Source organism: Rhamphochromis sp. 'chilingali' (genome assembly GCF_963969265.1).
Source record: "Rhamphochromis sp. 'chilingali' genome assembly, chromosome: 3".
Taxonomy (NCBI): Eukaryota; Metazoa; Chordata; class Actinopteri; order Cichliformes; family Cichlidae; genus Rhamphochromis; species Rhamphochromis sp. 'chilingali'.
In genome coordinates, this window is record NC_137931.1 from 45866618 (window position 1) to 45885510 (window position 18893).

At 43.8% G+C, this 18893-nt stretch overlaps 1 protein-coding gene across 2 annotated transcripts in view; it reads left to right on the forward strand.

Annotated features, from left to right (window-relative positions):
* LOC308393544 (myosin IXB) overlaps nucleotides 1-18893 on the forward strand; it is a 62996-nt gene that overhangs the window by 20230 nt on the left and 23873 nt on the right. For both annotated transcript variants that reach the window (XM_080877392.1, XM_080877393.1), the window contains exons 2-4: nucleotides 5944-6173; nucleotides 6313-6532; nucleotides 6878-7387. In XM_080877392.1, the coding sequence (XP_080733518.1) occupies nucleotides 6007-6173; nucleotides 6313-6532; nucleotides 6878-7387 (897 nt within the window). In that variant the 5' untranslated portion in view covers nucleotides 5944-6006. The remainder of the gene's footprint in view (nucleotides 1-5943; nucleotides 6174-6312; nucleotides 6533-6877; nucleotides 7388-18893) is intronic.

Here is an 18893-nt window from a genome sequence, read left to right on the forward strand (position 1 = left end):
TTTACTGCCAAGTCTTGCTTCTGTTATGATGAAGTGCTTGTTTTATTAAGCTATTTGGTCTCTGTGCAGTCTGTCACAGGGGTAATCGACTTCTTCTGTACTCTTTCCTGGATCGTGTTTATCATCGCTCTTTTAAAATCGTCTGAAACATGACGTATTAGAAGAACCGAAATATTTAGTATAAACAGCGTAGCTCAATGAAATGTTAACCACACAACTGACTTGAATAGTTGTGCAAGCTGTGCATGAACATGTAATGAGTGGGCGAGGAAAATAAATATATCAACATTAGAAAGCCTCTTGGCTTGAGATACTGTAATATCTGCAGGAGGTGGTTTATTAAATAGATGTTCCCCTGGATGTCCAAACCTTTGCACCTGCTACAATTACTTATGAATTTCTATTTGTTATTTTCCCATGAAATGAAGATTATTGGGCTCCTTCAGTTTTTAATATGATACTGATACCTTGGCTGTGAGTATCTGCAGATACCAGGGTTAAATGAATGACTTAACCACTGCTTTCATAATCTTTGTTTAAAATTAAACAAAAGATAAATGCATTGAAAATTAGAAAATGTAGAGTTGTTTCATTATTTAGATTTATTTGCATTGGTCTAGTCATAAGGCGGTTGTGTACTGCTGTCATTTACAGACATGATAGCTTCTGCTTTTGGATGTGACAAGAGATGACTGAGGTGAAATCCTTTTAATCGTCTTGACAACCGAGGCTTCGATTCCACTTATGTTACCATAAGTGGAATCGAAGCTTCCTGAAAAGCATGTAAAGGAGCAATTGAGCAAGAGAGAAGTGTTTTTGAGTACAAAGCTGCTGCAAACAACCAAAGAGCTCTTTGTGTAGCAGCCTGAAATGTCTGCTTTGCTGTTGGCTTCCTCCGCTGCTACTGTAGCTCCTGCTAACACCTGAGGTAGTAACCACAGGGCCCACGTTAGCCTGCCTAGCCTTCTGAGTGAGGAGGGCTGCATCCCTATTATCAACATTTGATGCGAGCCTCCACTTAAATGTCTGCCGGCTTCTTTTCACTAAAAAAATGGGTCACTTCTCCTGGGTTTCTCATGCTTTTGCATGCAAACAAATCAGCTCAGTCACATTTTGCTCGTGCAGCTGAGTCAATTTACTGCAAGCCCATTTTCAAATTTTATTTGTGACATACACAGTCATACACAGTACTGTATGCAGTGAAATGCTTACACTTAAAGTTAAAAATAAAATAACTGTACAACAAAATACACAATATAGAAATATATAAGAATATATGAAGAAATATAGAACAATAACAGCAGCTGTACGAGTAATAAATGGAAATGAAGAAATATACTGTCCAGGGTTGTGCAGTCCACATGTGTGTCTTGTGCAGTGCAAATATGCTTAAAGTGATTTATTTAAGTGACTTAAGTGATAAAGGGATTCAATCAGATGACCACGCAGTGTAGTTGTGCAGCAGCCACTAGTGTAAACAAAGTCCAGAAAGTCCAGTGTGTGTGTAAGAACCACATGTGTGGGTCAGTACTGTGTGGTGGTGTGATTGAGAGACCGTATCGCCTGCGGGAAGAAGCTCCTCCTCAGTCTCTCTGTGTTGGTCTTCAGGGAGCGGAATCGCTTTCCTGACCTCAGCAGAGAGAACAGTCTGTTGTTGGGATGGCTGAGGTCCTTCACCATCTTCCTGGCCTTGGTCCAGCACCGCCTGCTGTAGATTGAGTGCAGGTCAGGGAGCTCGGAGCGGATGGTGCGCTCAGCTGACCGCACAACCCTCTGTAGAGCTCGTCTGTCCTGCTTGGTGCTGTTCCCGAACCAGGTTGAGATGTTTCCCGTCAGGATGCTCTCTATGGTGCAGGAGTAAAAGTTCCTGAGCACCTTGGAGGGCAGTTGGAAGTCTCTCAAGCGTCTGAGGTGGTAGAGACGCTGTCGGGCCTTTTTCATGTTGATGTGACAGGACCATGACAGGTCCTGCGTGATGTGAACTCCGAGGTATTTGAAGCTGTATTTGGTATTTGGCTGGACAATGCAGAGGTGGGGGTGAGCGGTGTCTGATTTTAATTAGCAGCAGAGCTTGTTATTACTGTGTTCTGCTGCCCACAGTAAGCAGGTAAAAAGCCCCTCTCTATCAGCCCCTCGTAAGCAGCTGAAGTGCCAGGCTAAGCCTACGCAAAGCAGACGCCCCACAGTCTTATCTGAGGAATGCGTGGCATCGTCACCGAGGATCTCCTCTGCAGGGAGGAAGCTTTATTATCTCAAAGCCTCTTTCTCCTTTGATTGTCCCCTGAGACCACTCGTAGATGTTTACTTTTTCCTGCCTGTGTCTGCAGATTTTTTTCTTCTCTTTTTTCTGTCACTACCTTTTTATTTTAAGATATATTTGATTTTCCTTCTGTGCACTGCTGCTCAAATTGAGCTGCAAATCTTCGTGCCTTGCATACGGATACTGTAGCCGTGTGCTTTCTCTGTTAAAGCTAGCGTAGAGAGAGCCGCTCAGGAGTTATTGAAAGATTCAAACCAGACGGAGCTCATGATGGAGGATAATGATTGTGCTGTCCTTTGTGGTCTCTAAAGTTTTGCATGCCTTGGCATTTTACAGGCTTGCATGTTTTTGGGACTGTGGTCAGCAAGCCTGGCAGAGCCACAAGCTCATGAGTCTGAAGTTGCTCTCCTTTTCCTCTAATTCTCAACTGTGGCCTCGATAATTACAGACTTGGCTTCATGAAGATGTCTTTGTTGTTGCATTTTTGTATTTCTCCATTTTATATTATGTAGTTTCTTTTGTACGCGTTATAGAGTTAATCCCTGCTGTATGTTTTTTTTCCAGTTAAACTTAAAGTGAACAGATGATGCTCATTTATCACAGAGGCAAAAGAAAACTGCAGGAAACACAAACGACCAATGAAGGCTTCAGATTAACTGGTTAGAACACATCAGTTGCTGGGTAGCCTCGTGTGGTTTGCTTTGCTTTCTTAGTTAATCCAAAACATGAATTTCTTCATGAGATGCTAATTGTTGTGTAATTATTCTTTCTTCAGCAGATACTCCTGCAATTAACGAGTCAGGGAAAAGCCAGAACATTGGCTTTGCTACCGTTGCACAACTGGATTTTTGTGCACATGAAATGCGATGTCATCTTATCTGAGCTAGCCAACTATCTGCAGACTGACTCTGTATTCACGATTTTTGTCATTCACCAAAGAGTTTAATTGAAAACAAACTTTATGATGGGGAAATTAATCATTCATAATTGAGAAACCTCATGTGTCAGTGCCTCCTTTCTGTAGCGGTGCTTAATTTGGGGATTTCTGTGAGTAAAACTTTCCCTTTTTTTGCGTCTGCTTCAATGACAGAAATGATAAACTATCCGTCTTGGTACTTACAGGACTCGAGCCAGGATCGGTTTACCAAAGCCGGCTGTTCACCCTGCAGCAATTTAAGCCAGGTTCACGTTTCCCCAAGAGGGGGCTCGCAGCGAGCGCAGTGTGCATTACTGATGCACAGCCACGCTACGTGATCCATCACCTGCAAACTTTACCCAGCTGCTTCTCCTGTGATTCACACTCAGCTGACCTGTAGATCACTGTTCTGCATTACGATTGTGATAGACAGCATTAACTTGGATTATATTCTTTGGCTGTGACCCAGCTGGATGTTACAGTGAATCAGTGCTCAGCACTACTTCAGTTCTGCTCCAGGTGACTTCTAATGAATCTGCAATAACAGCCAGACTTTGAGTCAGTGATGTAAAGCTGTCATCGTGCCAGCCTGAGATACTCATACATCTCCAGAGTTGTTTTAGTCTAAAGTAAACAGATTCAAAGAAGTGACACTTTACAATGATTCGGATGCAGTTAGGCTCTGCATGAGTCTGTAACGATGCTGTTGGGGCGTGGGCGCTGTTGACTTTAACAGGGGAACCGCCAATAGAAAACCCGGGTGGCAGCACGTGTGGTCCACCAACTGGAGAAGTGCTTAACTTGGGGGTGGGGTTAAAATAATGTCCCAGCTGATGTCATACAATTCACTTCAAGATACAGCTAAACACACACAAACAGATTTAAAGCCATACAAAGTTTATTTAAAAGACATCAAGGAACCAATAAAAACTCTGACTGAAAACCTCAAACTTTAAAGAAACTTTATTTCTGAGAGAATTCAGATCACCATCTTTTCCTTTTTTTTTATGATGGTCACAGTGATGTTTGTCTCCAGCAGCAGGAGTAATAATGTTGTTTTTCTCCTGTTCCTGTTTGCAGTCACGCCTCCCTTCATATAGTCTCACACATGGACACTATGTCACTTAAATAGTATTTCTTTGCTTTACGGGCGATAAAGCCCATGATGGAGACAGAGTTTCCATTAAAAGACTTAAACTGCCAGAGCACTAAAATCATCATCATCACTTCATGGTGCAACAAGAAGTTGCAGAAAGTTCCTCTCAGGGTCTGCTGTGTGGGCAAAGCTGTTGCTTTTAAATAGATTTTAGATTGAAACATGTTAATGCAGGTAATAACCTACCTCCCATACTTACAGCCTAAATACACATATCTTCTGCTGTGATAAAAATAGGCAGGTTTCACTGGTTAATATACTGGTAACCTGAAATGAGAGCGTGGTTTCTTCTTTTCTTTTTAAATAAACCTTTGGAACGATGAGATGATGCTGTTGAACTGCAATATTACATCTAAACGGTTTAGCCGATGCTTTGAAAGAGCCGGTGTCTGACTGTGTTGCAGTTTAACTGCAGTAAATGTTACTGCAGTTGTGCCAATCATGTGATTCGTCATGAAGACGTTTGTCCCTTACAGCATGAGGGCGAGTCTGGGAGCTTCCCCGTGGTGATGAAGTCAGTCAAGTCCATAGTAAGGAGTGAACAGCTCTCGGTGATCTGCTGGAAGTTGTGCAAAGACTGTTTTGTGTTGGCAACATGTCAGCAGTGAAAATCAAGTCATTGGCAGATAGAGATGAGTCGTTGTGGTCCAGAGTTGCTTAACTTAATTAGACCTGAACCAAGTGGTGCAGCATACATTACTGTAGTTGTTTTTTAAGACTGAATCATGTGCAGTCATTAGCCCAGTTGTGGCTTGCCCTAAGTGCTCTCAGCATGTGTCTTTGTTGCTATCACTAAGCGGAAGGGTTGAATTCCTGTGCAGCGTCTGCAGCTGCAACTTATGGTTTCCCTAGCAAGGCCGTGTGACGTAAGTGATGTGACAATAATATGCATCTGATGCTTGACAAACGCGTCGTTTTCTCTCTCGTTGAAATGGATGTGTCTGACCTACTTAGATGACTGAGCTGTTTTTAAAGACCGCAAACATGGAAGGGCTTTTTTTTTTCAGTCAAATATATTTAAATCAACATATATTGACCTACCAAACTCTTACATTTACTTATATAGAGCTGTCTGCTAGGTTAATCAGCAGGATACTTGGAGTGAAATTCTGTGGGTGAAATTCCACAGATGAAATCTGATACTGAAGAGAAACTATTTCACTTTGTGCTTGATTCATTGTTTAGACCTGTGAAACGCTAAAACGATTTATATTGGAATTCAAAAAGTCATGTTCGTAAATAAGCTCTGGACAATGTGAGAAGAGTTTTTATTTTAACATGTCACGTGTGGGAGGAGGTGGCCTCTTTCACATACTTTGTGACTATACTGGAAATACTTTGACTCCTGTGTGAAGGTGTGCAGGAGGCAAACTGAAGATATTTGCCTGCCACACTCAGATTGAGGCAAATGGATGTGTGCAGTTGTGACCATATGATTGGGTTGGACACATGCACCATCACCTGTTAATGTCTGCAAAGGTAGTGTCACTCCTTTCATCCTTGCACTGGAACATGCCTCAGCTGCACAAGTGTAGTCTTATTCTGTGGGAAACTCAGCACTGTCTTCTTTAGGCTTGACACCAATGTTTATCTGTAATCTGTCTTCTTCAGGTGCTGCGTAGTGAGAGAGAAGCGGTGTGTGCGGCATGCTGAGGCCACACCCCCTGGCTCAGAATGAGTGTCAGAGATGGCGCTGCCAACATGGCAACGACTGCAGGTGGGGGAGGCGGGGGAGGCGGGGGAGGCGGGCAAGCTAACCCTGTCGATCAGGATGGCCGCTCATACACGCTCCAGATCTATCCGAGGTTGGCTGCTTACCCATCCACCTGCTGCAACCTCAAGTGAGTATCTCACCTGGAAAATAAACATCAGCATCAACGGTTTAGTTAGTTTGTCGTTGCTTCATTTATTTTTATGCGCACAAACTTATTGCACAACTTATTTATAGTTGTTTTTTTTAATCTGCCCTGCTTCTATCAGAGTGCAGAAGGATGCAACGGCTGCTTCGGTGATCTCGGACGCCGCTACGGCACTGGGGCTGGACCCCAGACGCCTGTACGTGCTGGCAGAGGTGAAGGAATGTGGTGGGGAAGAGTGGGTGCTGGAGGCCGGAGACCTGCCGGTACAGAGGTTCCTGCTGTGGCCTCGAAAAGCACAGGAGCAACACCCTCAGAGCCTTGGCTTTTACTTCTTACTACAGGTAGAGTTGACAGCACACGACACGTTACAGTCAACTCAGTCAACGTGCTTCTACTCTCTGTTTCTCCTTTAGTGAGAAAAAACAGCAAGTTGTTAAACCCTAGATACAAGTTTGCAGACTATTTATGGAAAATGTAACAGAAAAGGCGAGAAAATCATTTTTCCAGCACATGTAACAGCAGCATGTGTGAGACGAGTGCTGTTTGGCCCTGGCCTTGATGATTTTGGCCGGTTTGAAGGAATGCAAACAGCCCGGAATATTTTTAACAGTCTCAAGAAATCAGTGTGTCAGTTTGACGAGTAGACGGCTAATACGTGCTGTTTTTGTCTTTATAATTTAATCCAGGAGAGGAATCGTGATGGCTCAATCCGTTATGTCCACCTCCCGATGTTGTCCAAGGAACAGGAGGCACAGCGGCTCGCTGCCAGGGGCTTCCTTCCCCCTCCCCAGGATGATTTTGCAGACCTCTGCAACCTCCCCGTCCTCAATGAGGACAGCATATTAAACAACTTGCGCACACGGTTTCACAAGAAAAAGATCTATACCTATGCAGGGAGCATCCTCATCGCCATCAACCCCTTTAAGTTCCTGCCCATCTACAACCCTAAGTACGTCAAGATGTACGAGAACCACCAGCTGGGCAAACTGGAGCCTCATATTTTTGCTATCGCAGATGTGGCCTACTATGCTATGCTCAGGAAGAAGGTCAACCAATGCATTGTCATCTCTGGGGAGAGTGGCTCAGGCAAGACCCAAAGTACCAACTTCCTGATCCACTGTCTGACTGCTCTCAGCCAGAAGGGCTACGCCAGCGGGGTGGAGAGGACCATCCTGGGTGCTGGACCAGTTCTGGAGGTAAGATGCTATGTGTGATGGCTGGCTCTGTCTCTACTCCAGTGGACAATTTAATTGAACTGTAGCTCAGCTAATTTGAATTAGCCTAGCCTTGCCATGCCTTAAACCTTAGCTGATCCAGCTGCAGGGACTAAAGAAAGTATATTAAAAATGTTTACATAGACCCACGGGTGCAGAAAAAAGATGGTTTGGACTGAGAGCTGAAGTCCACACAGGTTGCCACATCATTAGGCATACGCTTCTTTGTCATTTTTTAATCTATATTGGACCATAATTTACAAAATGAGCATCAGTCTGTATTGAAGAAGACCTGAAATTAGTAATCGAGACTATAAACTCGTTAGGAAAGTGTTTACCGAAGTAATGGGTCACATAAGTTTTCCCATAGACTTCTACACGATCTCACTTCCACTTCCTTAGAACCACTGCAGGTTTAAGGTGCCTCCACATGGGTGTCGCTCCTCAGAGTGCCATACTTATTTACTGCACTGGTTTCAGTCAGTTGCTCTCTTGATTAGGTCACATCGAGTGGTGAGAGCACTTCCTCAGAAGTGACTCATGATTTTGCTTAGACGTACAAAAGCACAGACACGAGATGAAAAAACTGCAGCGAGCTACATTTGGAGATATTTCACAGGTTTATATGTCTGTAGTTATGAATGGTGAAAACATCTGAGCTCATGTCGAACTGAGGAAATCTATTTTCAGGCTGCTGCGTGGGCTAACATGACAGAGCCTGTTTTTGTACAGTGTAAATGTCTGTGGCATAAAGAAAGAAGAAATGAAAAAAAGGGAAGTTGCTTTATTAACACCATCATGTTGCTTCATTGCCTTTGAAAATGCTGTGGGAAGCCAGGCAAGATAAAAGGCTTTGTATTGGTTTCCTATCTGCTTTTGAGCGCACAGATGATTTTGATTACATTTGCAGTGCTGGTTTACGTGGCTGAAGGTAAAACACAGCTTTTCTCTGACTTCTGTCTTTGACAGGAGAAATATGTGCCCGTTTAATTTGGACCTAAACGTTTAACCAAACGGACTTTTGTCAAAGTTTCGGTCAGGTGACCGTACGTGTTCCTGCTTTCTGCTGTGAGAAACTGGATACTTGTACTGACTCGCTCTACAACCGCTGACAGCTGAGACTGAACCAAAACGATAAACAAAGTGAAACGTAGCACTTGGTGTAAGTCGCTGGTGGGTAATTACGAATGATTAAAAAAAAGAATTTTCCATAGTATAAAAACAGCACAGAGGCGTGGCCGGGTCTTTGAACAGCGCGTCTCAGGACAGGAAAGGGCGGTGCTAATCAGATGAACTGCACGACATGCATGCACATATTCAAATGTCCACTTTGGAGCTCATTACACGAAGTCTTCTGTCCGTCAGGCTGCTATCACAGTTTAAAAAAACAACATAAAAAACATAAATCGTGCAAATATGTAGGTAAACGCTAACAGCTGCCTACTTTTACATTGTTTTAACAAAGCGCTGCAGCATAACGTGCAGCTGTTGCCTCTGCTCGAGCTGAAACTCGGAGCTACGTGGCAAAGAACAGAGTCGACTTGGTTTTGTTTATTTTTCATCGGCGTAATGAGAAACGGGGTCTCCTCCACTTTCACATATGGAAGAATTTACCTCTGGTCAGACCTCGAGCAGCATTATTATTGTCAAGTCATTTTCAGCATTCACATCATCGTCTCTTTGTACTCTCTTATAAGCAGTGAGTGTTGTCTTACATTGTATTTTGTAGATTAAGTCAGCTTTGAATATTTTCCACAGTGTGTTAGCCCTGCAGCATCGACTGAATTCACCATGATGCTGTGTGCAGATGATGACAGATAAAAAGCTTCTGTCTGCGGCTGCAATGAGATTTCAGGCTGGAAAGCCCTGCTGCACATTCACCTAAATGCCAAGTAGACAAAAAGCAGAAATCCCACTACTTGTTTTTAGTTTGATAGCCTTCGTCAGAGTGGGGAAGCGATTACTCTCGGTCCTGATTTGGAAGTAAATCTCTACATATTTTTCAGTTTTAATGTTGCAGAAGTGGGGCTAAAAATAAACCTCTAGTCAGAACAGCCGCATGTGGAATGTGGTTTATTCAGAGCACAAAATGGTGCAGAGAAGCGAACCCCCCACCCCGATCTCTGAAAGTAAGTCTGTAGAGCACGCACTGCTTGGAAACAGAACTAAGTAAAAAAAGAAGTTTAACAAGAACTGGCCACAAGCTGTTGGCTGAATGGCAAGAACAGAGGGTTTGCCATAACTTGCAGTAACTCAGTGTGTTCATCTATCATCTGTCCCATCTCTGACGCCACCCCTGACTCAGTATTCGAGCTCTTCCTCACAGAACTGCTGCTGCTTTATTCAGATGCATTTGAATGAGCGCAGCCTGGGTCCCTTGATGTGTGTCACTCTGTCAGAGTCTTTGGTTCTGGATGGCAGGTTGAGGGAAGAAGGGGAGGAGGCAGCAGAGGCTTTTCCCCTTCAATCAGCAGAGTTCTGGTCCCTCTGGCAAACACAGTGCCTCTCTGCCGTTTACTCCCAGAATGCAATGGGTGTGTGCTATGTCAGTCCAGAGCTGTGGTTGCAGGGCCAGACAGGGAGACGAGTTTGGCCTTTACTGGCCTGGTCAGCGGAGGAAATGGCGATCGGGTTGGGTTGCATCTGGGACCGGTCACGCAATCGCCCGGGATATTGACCAGCTGTGCATTTCCTCTTGGCATCATTACAGCAGCTAAAGATGGGTTTTACTTAGAGACGTGGAAACTTTAGTGTTTTTAAGGTTTGCTCCTTAGCGTTAGCCTGCTGAAAGACTCTTCATGTGAAAACGGCTGAGATGGCTGACATGAGGCAAATGTTCTTTACTCAGAAATCAAATGTTCCCTGTATACCAATACCACACAAATGTAATGGGAACCCTTTGAATTTCTGCAGTATTTACTTATTAAATATGGGCCAAATGCCATGCATCCATTTTTCTCCTGCTTATCAAATTCAGGGCAGGTGGCAGGATATGAGGCTAATAGAGGAAGGCGGCCAGTTTCAGATCACCTGTTACCTTAATGTGTGCGTCTATAGGTTGCAGGCGTACCAGGCACATGGCGAACATGCAGTCCAGGCTGAATTGTTGAGTTGATCTCTGTGCTAACGACTTCTCTAAAAGCTTCTTGTAGTTGTTTGTTCCAATTAAGGACATGAGGTTGAATGTGTGAGGTGTGCTGGCGCAACAACTTAGGAAGGGTCTTAGAAAAAGTGTTACAACGATAGCTGAAACTTTTCTGTAGAAAATACAGTTAATTTGTAAGAAGGTGTTCTTTAAACATGAAAAACCTCATGAATAAAAATATCTGCAGCTTGCTGAAATACTTGTTGGTCTGGCCAGTATGGAAAAAACACTGGTGTTAGGAGACCACAAAGGAAACCACCGTGGCACAAACGGCCACCTGGCTGTCCCGCATCACAATTCTCTTTGGACAGATGAGACAAAAGTCGAACTTGTGGCAAAAATGTACAAAGATGTTTGGAGGATCTCACCCAGCTGTGAAGCACGGCGGAGGCAGCATCGTGGTTTGGCTACTCGGGCTCTCCTTCTACAGACTTGATGTCTCGCCGTCTTTCAAGGAATAAGTATTAAAAATTGCATCCAAACTAGAGCTGGGCGATATGAGATTTTTTCATATCGCGATATGTTTTTTTCATTTCAGGCGATAACGATATCTATCACGATATCAGCCAAATAACTATATTTGTAAGATTTAAATGTGCCGTTGCTCACAAGTAAAATGTGAAATAACCAGCAGCTTGTTTTTATTTAAATATTTATTTCCCATAATAAGTTCAACAGGGTAGATGTACTTAAGGAACATGAGACTTTTTCAGATAAATAAAGGCAAATATTGCAAACTACACAAAAGGCAGCCGCTAAAGCGTTTAAGTTTCAAAATAGAACAAACGAAACAGACTAAATTGTCAATTCCACTTAGAAACAAAATATTAATTCTAAAAATAAATCTTAGTTTGTTTTACAGAATAACAGACAAAACTGACTAACTTTTGTCAATATCAAATAAACTGAGAACTAAAAGGAAATTCTCAATCTCTCCTTGTTGTATAGCTGAGCTTTTCAAACAGTTTTAACAGTTACGTTAGTCTGACAAAAGCCGAATGATGAATCAGCGCTTCCAGTCAGAGACTGAGCTGCACCGCTTTATTGTATTTCCAGACTTGCTTTCGGCACATTTACAGTGCACGCTGCTCTGTTTTTTGTCAGACTTGAAATAGCTGAAACACCTTCACACTACGGGACTTCTGTGGCTCTTCCGTTCGACAATCTCTCCGGCGTTGGAACCATCATCTGTTTTCTCTTCGGTAACCTTAAATCAACCGAGAGCGTGACCGTTCTCTAGTCGGCGCACTCATTTCCTCCATTACCCGGACGCCACGGCGGCTGGCTGCTTCCCAAACAAATACGCATGTGCGGCTTGGCACTTGTCCTGTACGTAACAAATCACGTGACGTGACGCTGCGGCTGTGATTGGTTCGGCTCTGCGCTACTTAATTTGGATTGGCTGTTCTTCTTTTTAAGAGGACAAGAGCGATGAGGCCTATCGCAATAGTTACATTTTTCTATCGAGAAAAAGTTATTTCGCAATACATATCGTTATCGTTCTATCGCCCAGCTCTAATCCAAACATTTACAGATTGTCAGAGCAGCAGTCCAAACCCAGAAGCTTAGGAGTGTTTGGGTGAGTCACCAACATAATGACACAAAGCACAGAAGTAAATCAATAAGGTGATTTTTGACAAAGAAGGCGACCCAAAGACGACCGTTCATCCAAGAATTCTTAATAACTAAACTGTCATAGCGTAATAGTTCCTCCTCTTTATTGTTTTACAAGAAGAATCTGGCCTCAGTAATCTGACTGGTCACTCACCCTTTCAGCCTGAGTGATTATTCATCATCTCTTTTACTTTAGTCAGGTTGTGTTTGAGCTGGATGAACCTCCTAAGTAATGAGTGTAGAAGTTCTGGTCGTTTTAAGGTTCGTAGCGCTCACGGCTCTGTCGACGTCGTTAGAGGGTTCTATACTATTTTTAGTGTTTTTGCCCAAATGGAGGAATTTTTACAAAAGGATTTAATTTGGTTCCTTTTTTGGAGGCTGGTCAGGTTACAGCAGTGGAAAGTGTGTGACTGTGTATCTGAACACGTGTGTGTCATCGAGCTATAGGGGAGGCCTAAAGGTCCGGCCCACATTTTGACGAGGTGAGATCATCATGTGTGGTGCTGGCTGCGTGCTGTTGCTGGCAGAATGAATGGCCACAACCTGAAACCATCTGCAAAGCTCCTGTCCTACTTAGCGCCCCCCTTTTTCTATATGCTGCTCTGTTCTTTAATTTTTCAGCCTCTGTCCTGAAAATAATGGAACAAATAAAAGCTTCAAGCTGCAGAAAAGCAATAAAGCTGTGCTTCCACTCGTGAACCGGTTCGACTGGTTGAGCCTCTCTTACGTGGTTCTTTTGGCTTCTTTGTTTTCTTTTGCCAGACTCTAAAGCCATCTTTTTCTTTTTTTGCCAGTAGGGCCTGGCTCTGTTTAAGCAAGATGGCTTTCATATAGGAGAACTGTGCGTTTGAAAGCTGTGGTTAAGAATGATCTTATACTCCTGAGAGGGTGAAATATGCAGCTTTAAACTTTAGAACAGACAAAATATTTTGATTATATTCTGGTGCAGATTCATGCATGCTGGAAAGAGAATTAAAGTCTCTCAGTTATTTAAAAAAAAGTGATAATACAAACAGTTTCTAGTCCATTGCAACACTTTGCTGAATACTTTTCATTTCAACAACACAAGCATATTAGCAGTTAAGCAGCTTGCTCAGGATAAAAACATGATTGAGTCAATCGTGGTCCCGCAGACGGATGCAGAGAAAGCCAGGCAACGCTGTGCAAACAGTTTGTTTTCTCATGCAGATGAAAGCTCCTGATATGAGAGACTCCATTATTCCTTAGTTATGTCATAAATGTTGTTTCTCTAATGGTCAGTCCACTAGTGAGTGCAAGATCCTAATTTTTAATGCTAAAATAGAATTGTTGCCATCTGTGAATTTATAGAAAAATAGTAAAGCACATTGTTATTTTTAGATACCAAATCAGTTATTTACTTGCATTCCTAAACAGAAAAATGTGTTTTTATGGCAGGTGGTCTAATGAATATGTTCAGCACTGTAAGTAGCAACAGGATGTGTGCCTGCTGTAACACACAATGGATAATGAAACCAGCAGAACTTCAGTTCTTCTAATTGAAGCTGGCTCTGAAAGTGAGTGAATTCCTACAGACGCACAATGCTGCACCGCTCTGTCATCACACTAATAATCATACAGTTATTATCGTGGAATATGTGCTGGCTTAGCTTGTATTGGACCGTACGGTGTGGACAACAACTGGCAGTTATGGCAAATAGCTGTCTTTTTGTGGCCTCGGTGTCTTTTGATGCAATTATGTGATGAGTAATGTGGGTCGTTGTGCGATTAATCGCACAATCAGCCCGTCTAAGAAGGGCACAGATCGGCGTTCGAGTGGAATTCTAGTTTTTTATTTATTTTAAGTGAAAGTACCAGCTGAACGTTTCACCTGTCACTCTTTCTTCTAAATGTGGTCGTTTTAAAATGTGACACATATTCAAAGAAATTAGTTGAGAAATGTTGAACAGTTTAAATAAAGGCGTGAATATAGGTGGCCTGTTGGTTATGTAATATAAAGCTCTGTGCTGGAAGCTTAACATCTTACTCAAGCACATATGCCTTTTTCAGATCCTAAGCCTCCTCCTGCCACGCTCACTCTTTCAGACAGGAAGTTCCTGTTATCCCGAAGCACCAAACAGGAAGTCGCTACGACATGGGAAGTAGCAGCAGTAACTCTGTCTACTGTTAGCTCAGAGTCTTGAGGGGTGTGGGCAGGCCAGAGTATTGTATTGTAGTTCAGGAAGTGCAGAGGAGGCCATAGCATCTGCTGATCCATTGTTTATCTCTTGCTTATGAGTAGTTATTCAGGCTGGGTGGCATTGTGTGTGAGTCTGGGGAAAGCTGGCATTACTGTGATTAAGTCACAGTGCCAGCCCATGAGTCAGCCGTCCTATAAACGCACACGTATGCAGAGGCCTCCTGTAATCATACCGTTCAGCATCTTGCTGAAAAGCAGAACATGCTTCGCCCTGCAGTCCGCACACAGCTGACATGTAGCAGTACATGTCAGCTGTGCCACTTCAGGGTCTATTCGTGTGTTGTGACCACACCACAGGCTGGGGTTTGATGTGGTCCCCATCTAGACATGGGTGGAGTGGCTTAAAATGACTCCAATCTGGTAAAACACCAAACCACAAGAGGAGCAAAACTGGTGCATGAAAACTTTAACATACCTCTTGAACCTTTTCACTTCATGTCCTGCTTAATGTTACTTTTCAGTCCGATGAATCAGCCTTGCCGACTCACATCTATTGTTTTAGATGGACCCAAAAAGGCTCTGAGGTGGGAGCAGCACTTTGGCTTTAGCAACATTTTTTTTCTGCAGAGTGCAACACTGGAAAAAGTTTTATGACCATCAAAGATGATCATCAAAAATTATTCAGCCTGAAAAAATAAGGCATGTCAGAAATCTGATGGCTGCAGTGGGAGGTTCCTCTTGAACTCGGCGCCGAGGCTCTGGACCAAAGGCCTTCCTTCAGAAGCTGCAGATGCGTTATCAGTTATGACAGCAGGCTTGATACCTTCTGTGCAAGGTCATCACACAGACTGGACTGACTGTGGCATATCGGCTGTGATTATCAGAATGAACTGCTGTGGGTTTAGATTGTCTCGTTAAATAAAAGAGGAAATAGTTCTGAAGTCTGTGAACCCTAAAAGCGCTTTAACTTACATCCTGGATCCAGGATCCGGCTCTGTGCAGATCTTTGCGTCTGCCGTCCAGGACTGTAGCTCTGTGATGGTGGAGCTGTCATGGATTTCAATATAACCTTCTGCAAAGGGCTGATAGGTTTCTGTGCTCATCAGTCATTGTACCCTTGAGGTTTGAGAACCTTAATTAGGTTCTCCAGTATCCTTGACATAGTTTCTGTGCATGAGACTCTCCTGCTGTTCTACATAGCGCTCCAGCATGTCACGTGCTTGTGAACAGGCCATTCCAGCTTCTCCTGCTCGGTTTTCAGGGCACGGCTGGCTGCTGTGCTTCAGTGGACAAACAGGAGCCTGTTTTACTGAGACACACAATCTGACGCCCCAGTTCAGCTGCTGCATTGATTGCATTTGTTGTGTTGTTGTTTCGTCTGTAATAACAGGGATGTGCTTTTGCCCTTCATTTCCATTCCGTCACCGTTTGTCGGCGCGTCAGCGAGACGCTAACGTGTGTGGCCGAGCCTGCAGAGTGACACGGTCCATCTCCGCTGCGATGTAAACAGAAAACTCAGTGGTTCTGCAGGTTAGGGTCAGAGGTTGCTTTAGTAAGAGCTCCACGTGGTGTGGTAAAAATTCCTCATTGTTTCTTTTCTGATGCGTCATCTGGAGGGGATATTGTTACTTCATTGATACCCTGAAATCCTGAATGCTTTGCAGCAGCTTTAGGCTGCATCCTCAGCTGTGAAACCTCCCACACTCCTGCTTTGGTTGTAGCTTTTAGCCCTGACTGTTTAAAAGCTGCAGGGAGTAGACGTTGTTCTTTCCTACCCGGCTGTCTTCCTTGCGCTGCCAGTAAACACACCGTGGCGATGTCTCCGTAGGTGCCGTGCCGCCGATAGCATGAGCCCCACGTGTTGCACAGTGGTAGCGCGCTCAGTTTATCCGCCGTCATCTTTGGAGAGCACAAAATGCTCCCGCGCAGCAGACTGAAACGATGTTCCTGCTGATGCATCCTTTAACTCTGCGCCTCCTTCATCATCACCGCTTGTTGCCGTTTCCACGACCGACTCGGCAGCTGCGCTCGTCACTTAACCCTAGTTCAGACTAAACACACTTCACAAAGATCAGAATTGCTGACATTCTTGCACTAAATGAGAATCGGAGAAAAAGTCGTGTGTGCCCGTTTCCTCCTTCATGGATTGTGCAGAATGACTCCTCGTGACCCCGCCGGTTGGTTCCTCTCGTGGTAGCTGTTCCTGCTTGCAGATTCAGTATGCCTGTGCTTCTGCGGAGGTGCCAGTATTTTTAGATCCTGTTCCTAAAATATAGACAATTGTGCAGTTTATTGTGAAACTTAAGTTGGGCGCAGATGGTTTAGAGTTAAAAACGACTTTTTACACCAGAGCAAAACTCCATCATTTAGCTTTTAAGTTGGTTTCTGTCAGTTTCTGATTTGCTTTCCAGGCTTTGCTAATAATAGGGAGAATTTGTTACAATCAGCCTTTGCATACTGAAGCGATTACTTTTTCCCCTCGACCACGACTACCACCACCGCTTTATTACCACCATGCATCCAGGAATTGATTTAGTGCTGTGTAGCTGCCAGGTGATAATTGCCCTACTTTTTAAAAGCATAAGTTGCCATTTCTGTGTGTGATTGTTGTAATAATCAATAAATCTAATTAGAAAACTCCCCAAAAATTACTTCTACAACTTTTCTCTGTCCAAACCGGCATCATTGTGTTTGTTTTGTCTAGAAAGATTACAGGAGATGGAAGTATTTGTTTCTGACGTCGACGGCGTTGTGATGCTTGAAAGAATCCGTTCGTTGTCGGCGGTTCAGACGAGCTCGAAGGGTTTAAGCGTAGTCAGTGGGATATATTGGCAGCCTGAAGCCAAGCTTAGAGCAAGAACTGTGCAGAGATGTGGTTGGATTCAATCGCTGCCAACATCATGTGATCTCTCCAAAGCATTTCTCACATTCATGTCAACAACAAAGCGATTATTTTGTCTCTAAGCACCGATCAGCCTCGCCTCAGCGTTATGCCAGCGATGATATAGATCCCTGCTGCTTGGTTTTCCAATGTAACCGGTAATAGATGAGTGTGTCTAAGGCTTCAAAAACATGACAGATATAGTTTTTAGTTTAAACTTTCTGCTGCCAAACGAGTAAACATGTCCACCTAGCACTTTGAGTCATTTCTGCATGAGTGACTGCCGTTGTCCGCTGTGAATGTGGGAACTGGCAGTTGCTGTAGCGAGGTGTCGGTGTCAGGGCCTTGGCAGCGCCTGTGGAAACTTTAACTGAAGCTCTTTTGAACTGTAAAACCTGAAAGGATGCAGCGATGCTCCGGGACACATCTTCACTGATTACAAAGTTGTCTTAACGTTCCGCTTTGGCGTCAGTGTGCACGCTAAAACTATGCAGAAAATGGGGAAATACAACAACTTTCAGGGCAGCAAAGTCACAAAACATCCAATCTTGTGCAAAATCAAACTTTCCCTCCACGCTGGGTTTTCTTTTGTTTTGGTTTCTTCATGTTTATGCAGGCTTTCACTACATCTCATGTTTAAGCTGTGTTTAAATTATATCATGTCACACTCGCTTGTTGAGACAAACTGCTCATAAACTGCACAGTGAAAGACACTCCCCCAGTGTGTGTGTGTGCGTGTGTGTGTGTGTGTGTGTGTGTGTGTGTGTGCGTGTGCGCGTGTGTGTGTGTGTGTGCGGGTGGGTGGGTGGGTGGGTGGGTGGGAGGGAGGGAGGGAGGGAGGAGCTTGTCTAAATAGGGATGTGAGTCTTCAGACTGGTAGGTCTGGCTCTCTGATAAAGTGGGAATGTACGGGGAGTTGGATACCAGTGAAACCGGCTCTCTGCAGGTCGAAATCAGTGAGAAATGTGCGCTGTGTGATGACACGGTCTCCCGCGTATGTTTTTCATTTTTGAGGGACTGTTTTAAAATTCCATTCCTTATGGAGCTGATTAACCTTTAAAGGTACCTGTCTGGCTCTGCTGAAGCTAACATAGGATAAGTCCCAAAGATATTTGATGTCCAGTCACTGACAGCAGATTTTGCGGCCTGTCGAAACCACATGTTTTTAAACGGTTCATATCAGGTGGATCGTTTCACCAATATTAAAGCTTGAATGTGAGAAAGGACAAAAACACATCACAACCACTCTGAATGCTTATCTAAATGTCTGTCTGCTTCGTCTATTCACATTTGGAGTTCATACTTTGGATGTGGGCTCATTTAAAATAAATGACTAAACACACAGAAGTGGGCTGAAAGCTCTCTGTATGCAGCGCGTGCACTCGCTGTAGATTGCCAAGGTCCCTTTCACCTAGTTGTGCCTTTTTTCCGCCTCGTTCTTTTTCTGCTTCTTTTATGAACTTGTTGAGGGCAAACCATATTGCGTAAGAGTTCCTATTAGGCCTCGTCTTTCCATAGACAACGTGCAGCGAAACGGCTGCTGTATTTCCTCATACCTGCTGCGCTTCAAACCAATCAGACGAGCTGATGAAGGGCATGTTTGAATACGAATGATGCTGCAACATGTTTAGAATTCCCTCCGTGCAGCAGCCTGGGTCCTGCACAGATTTCCCAGGGTTTGGTGCTGGAC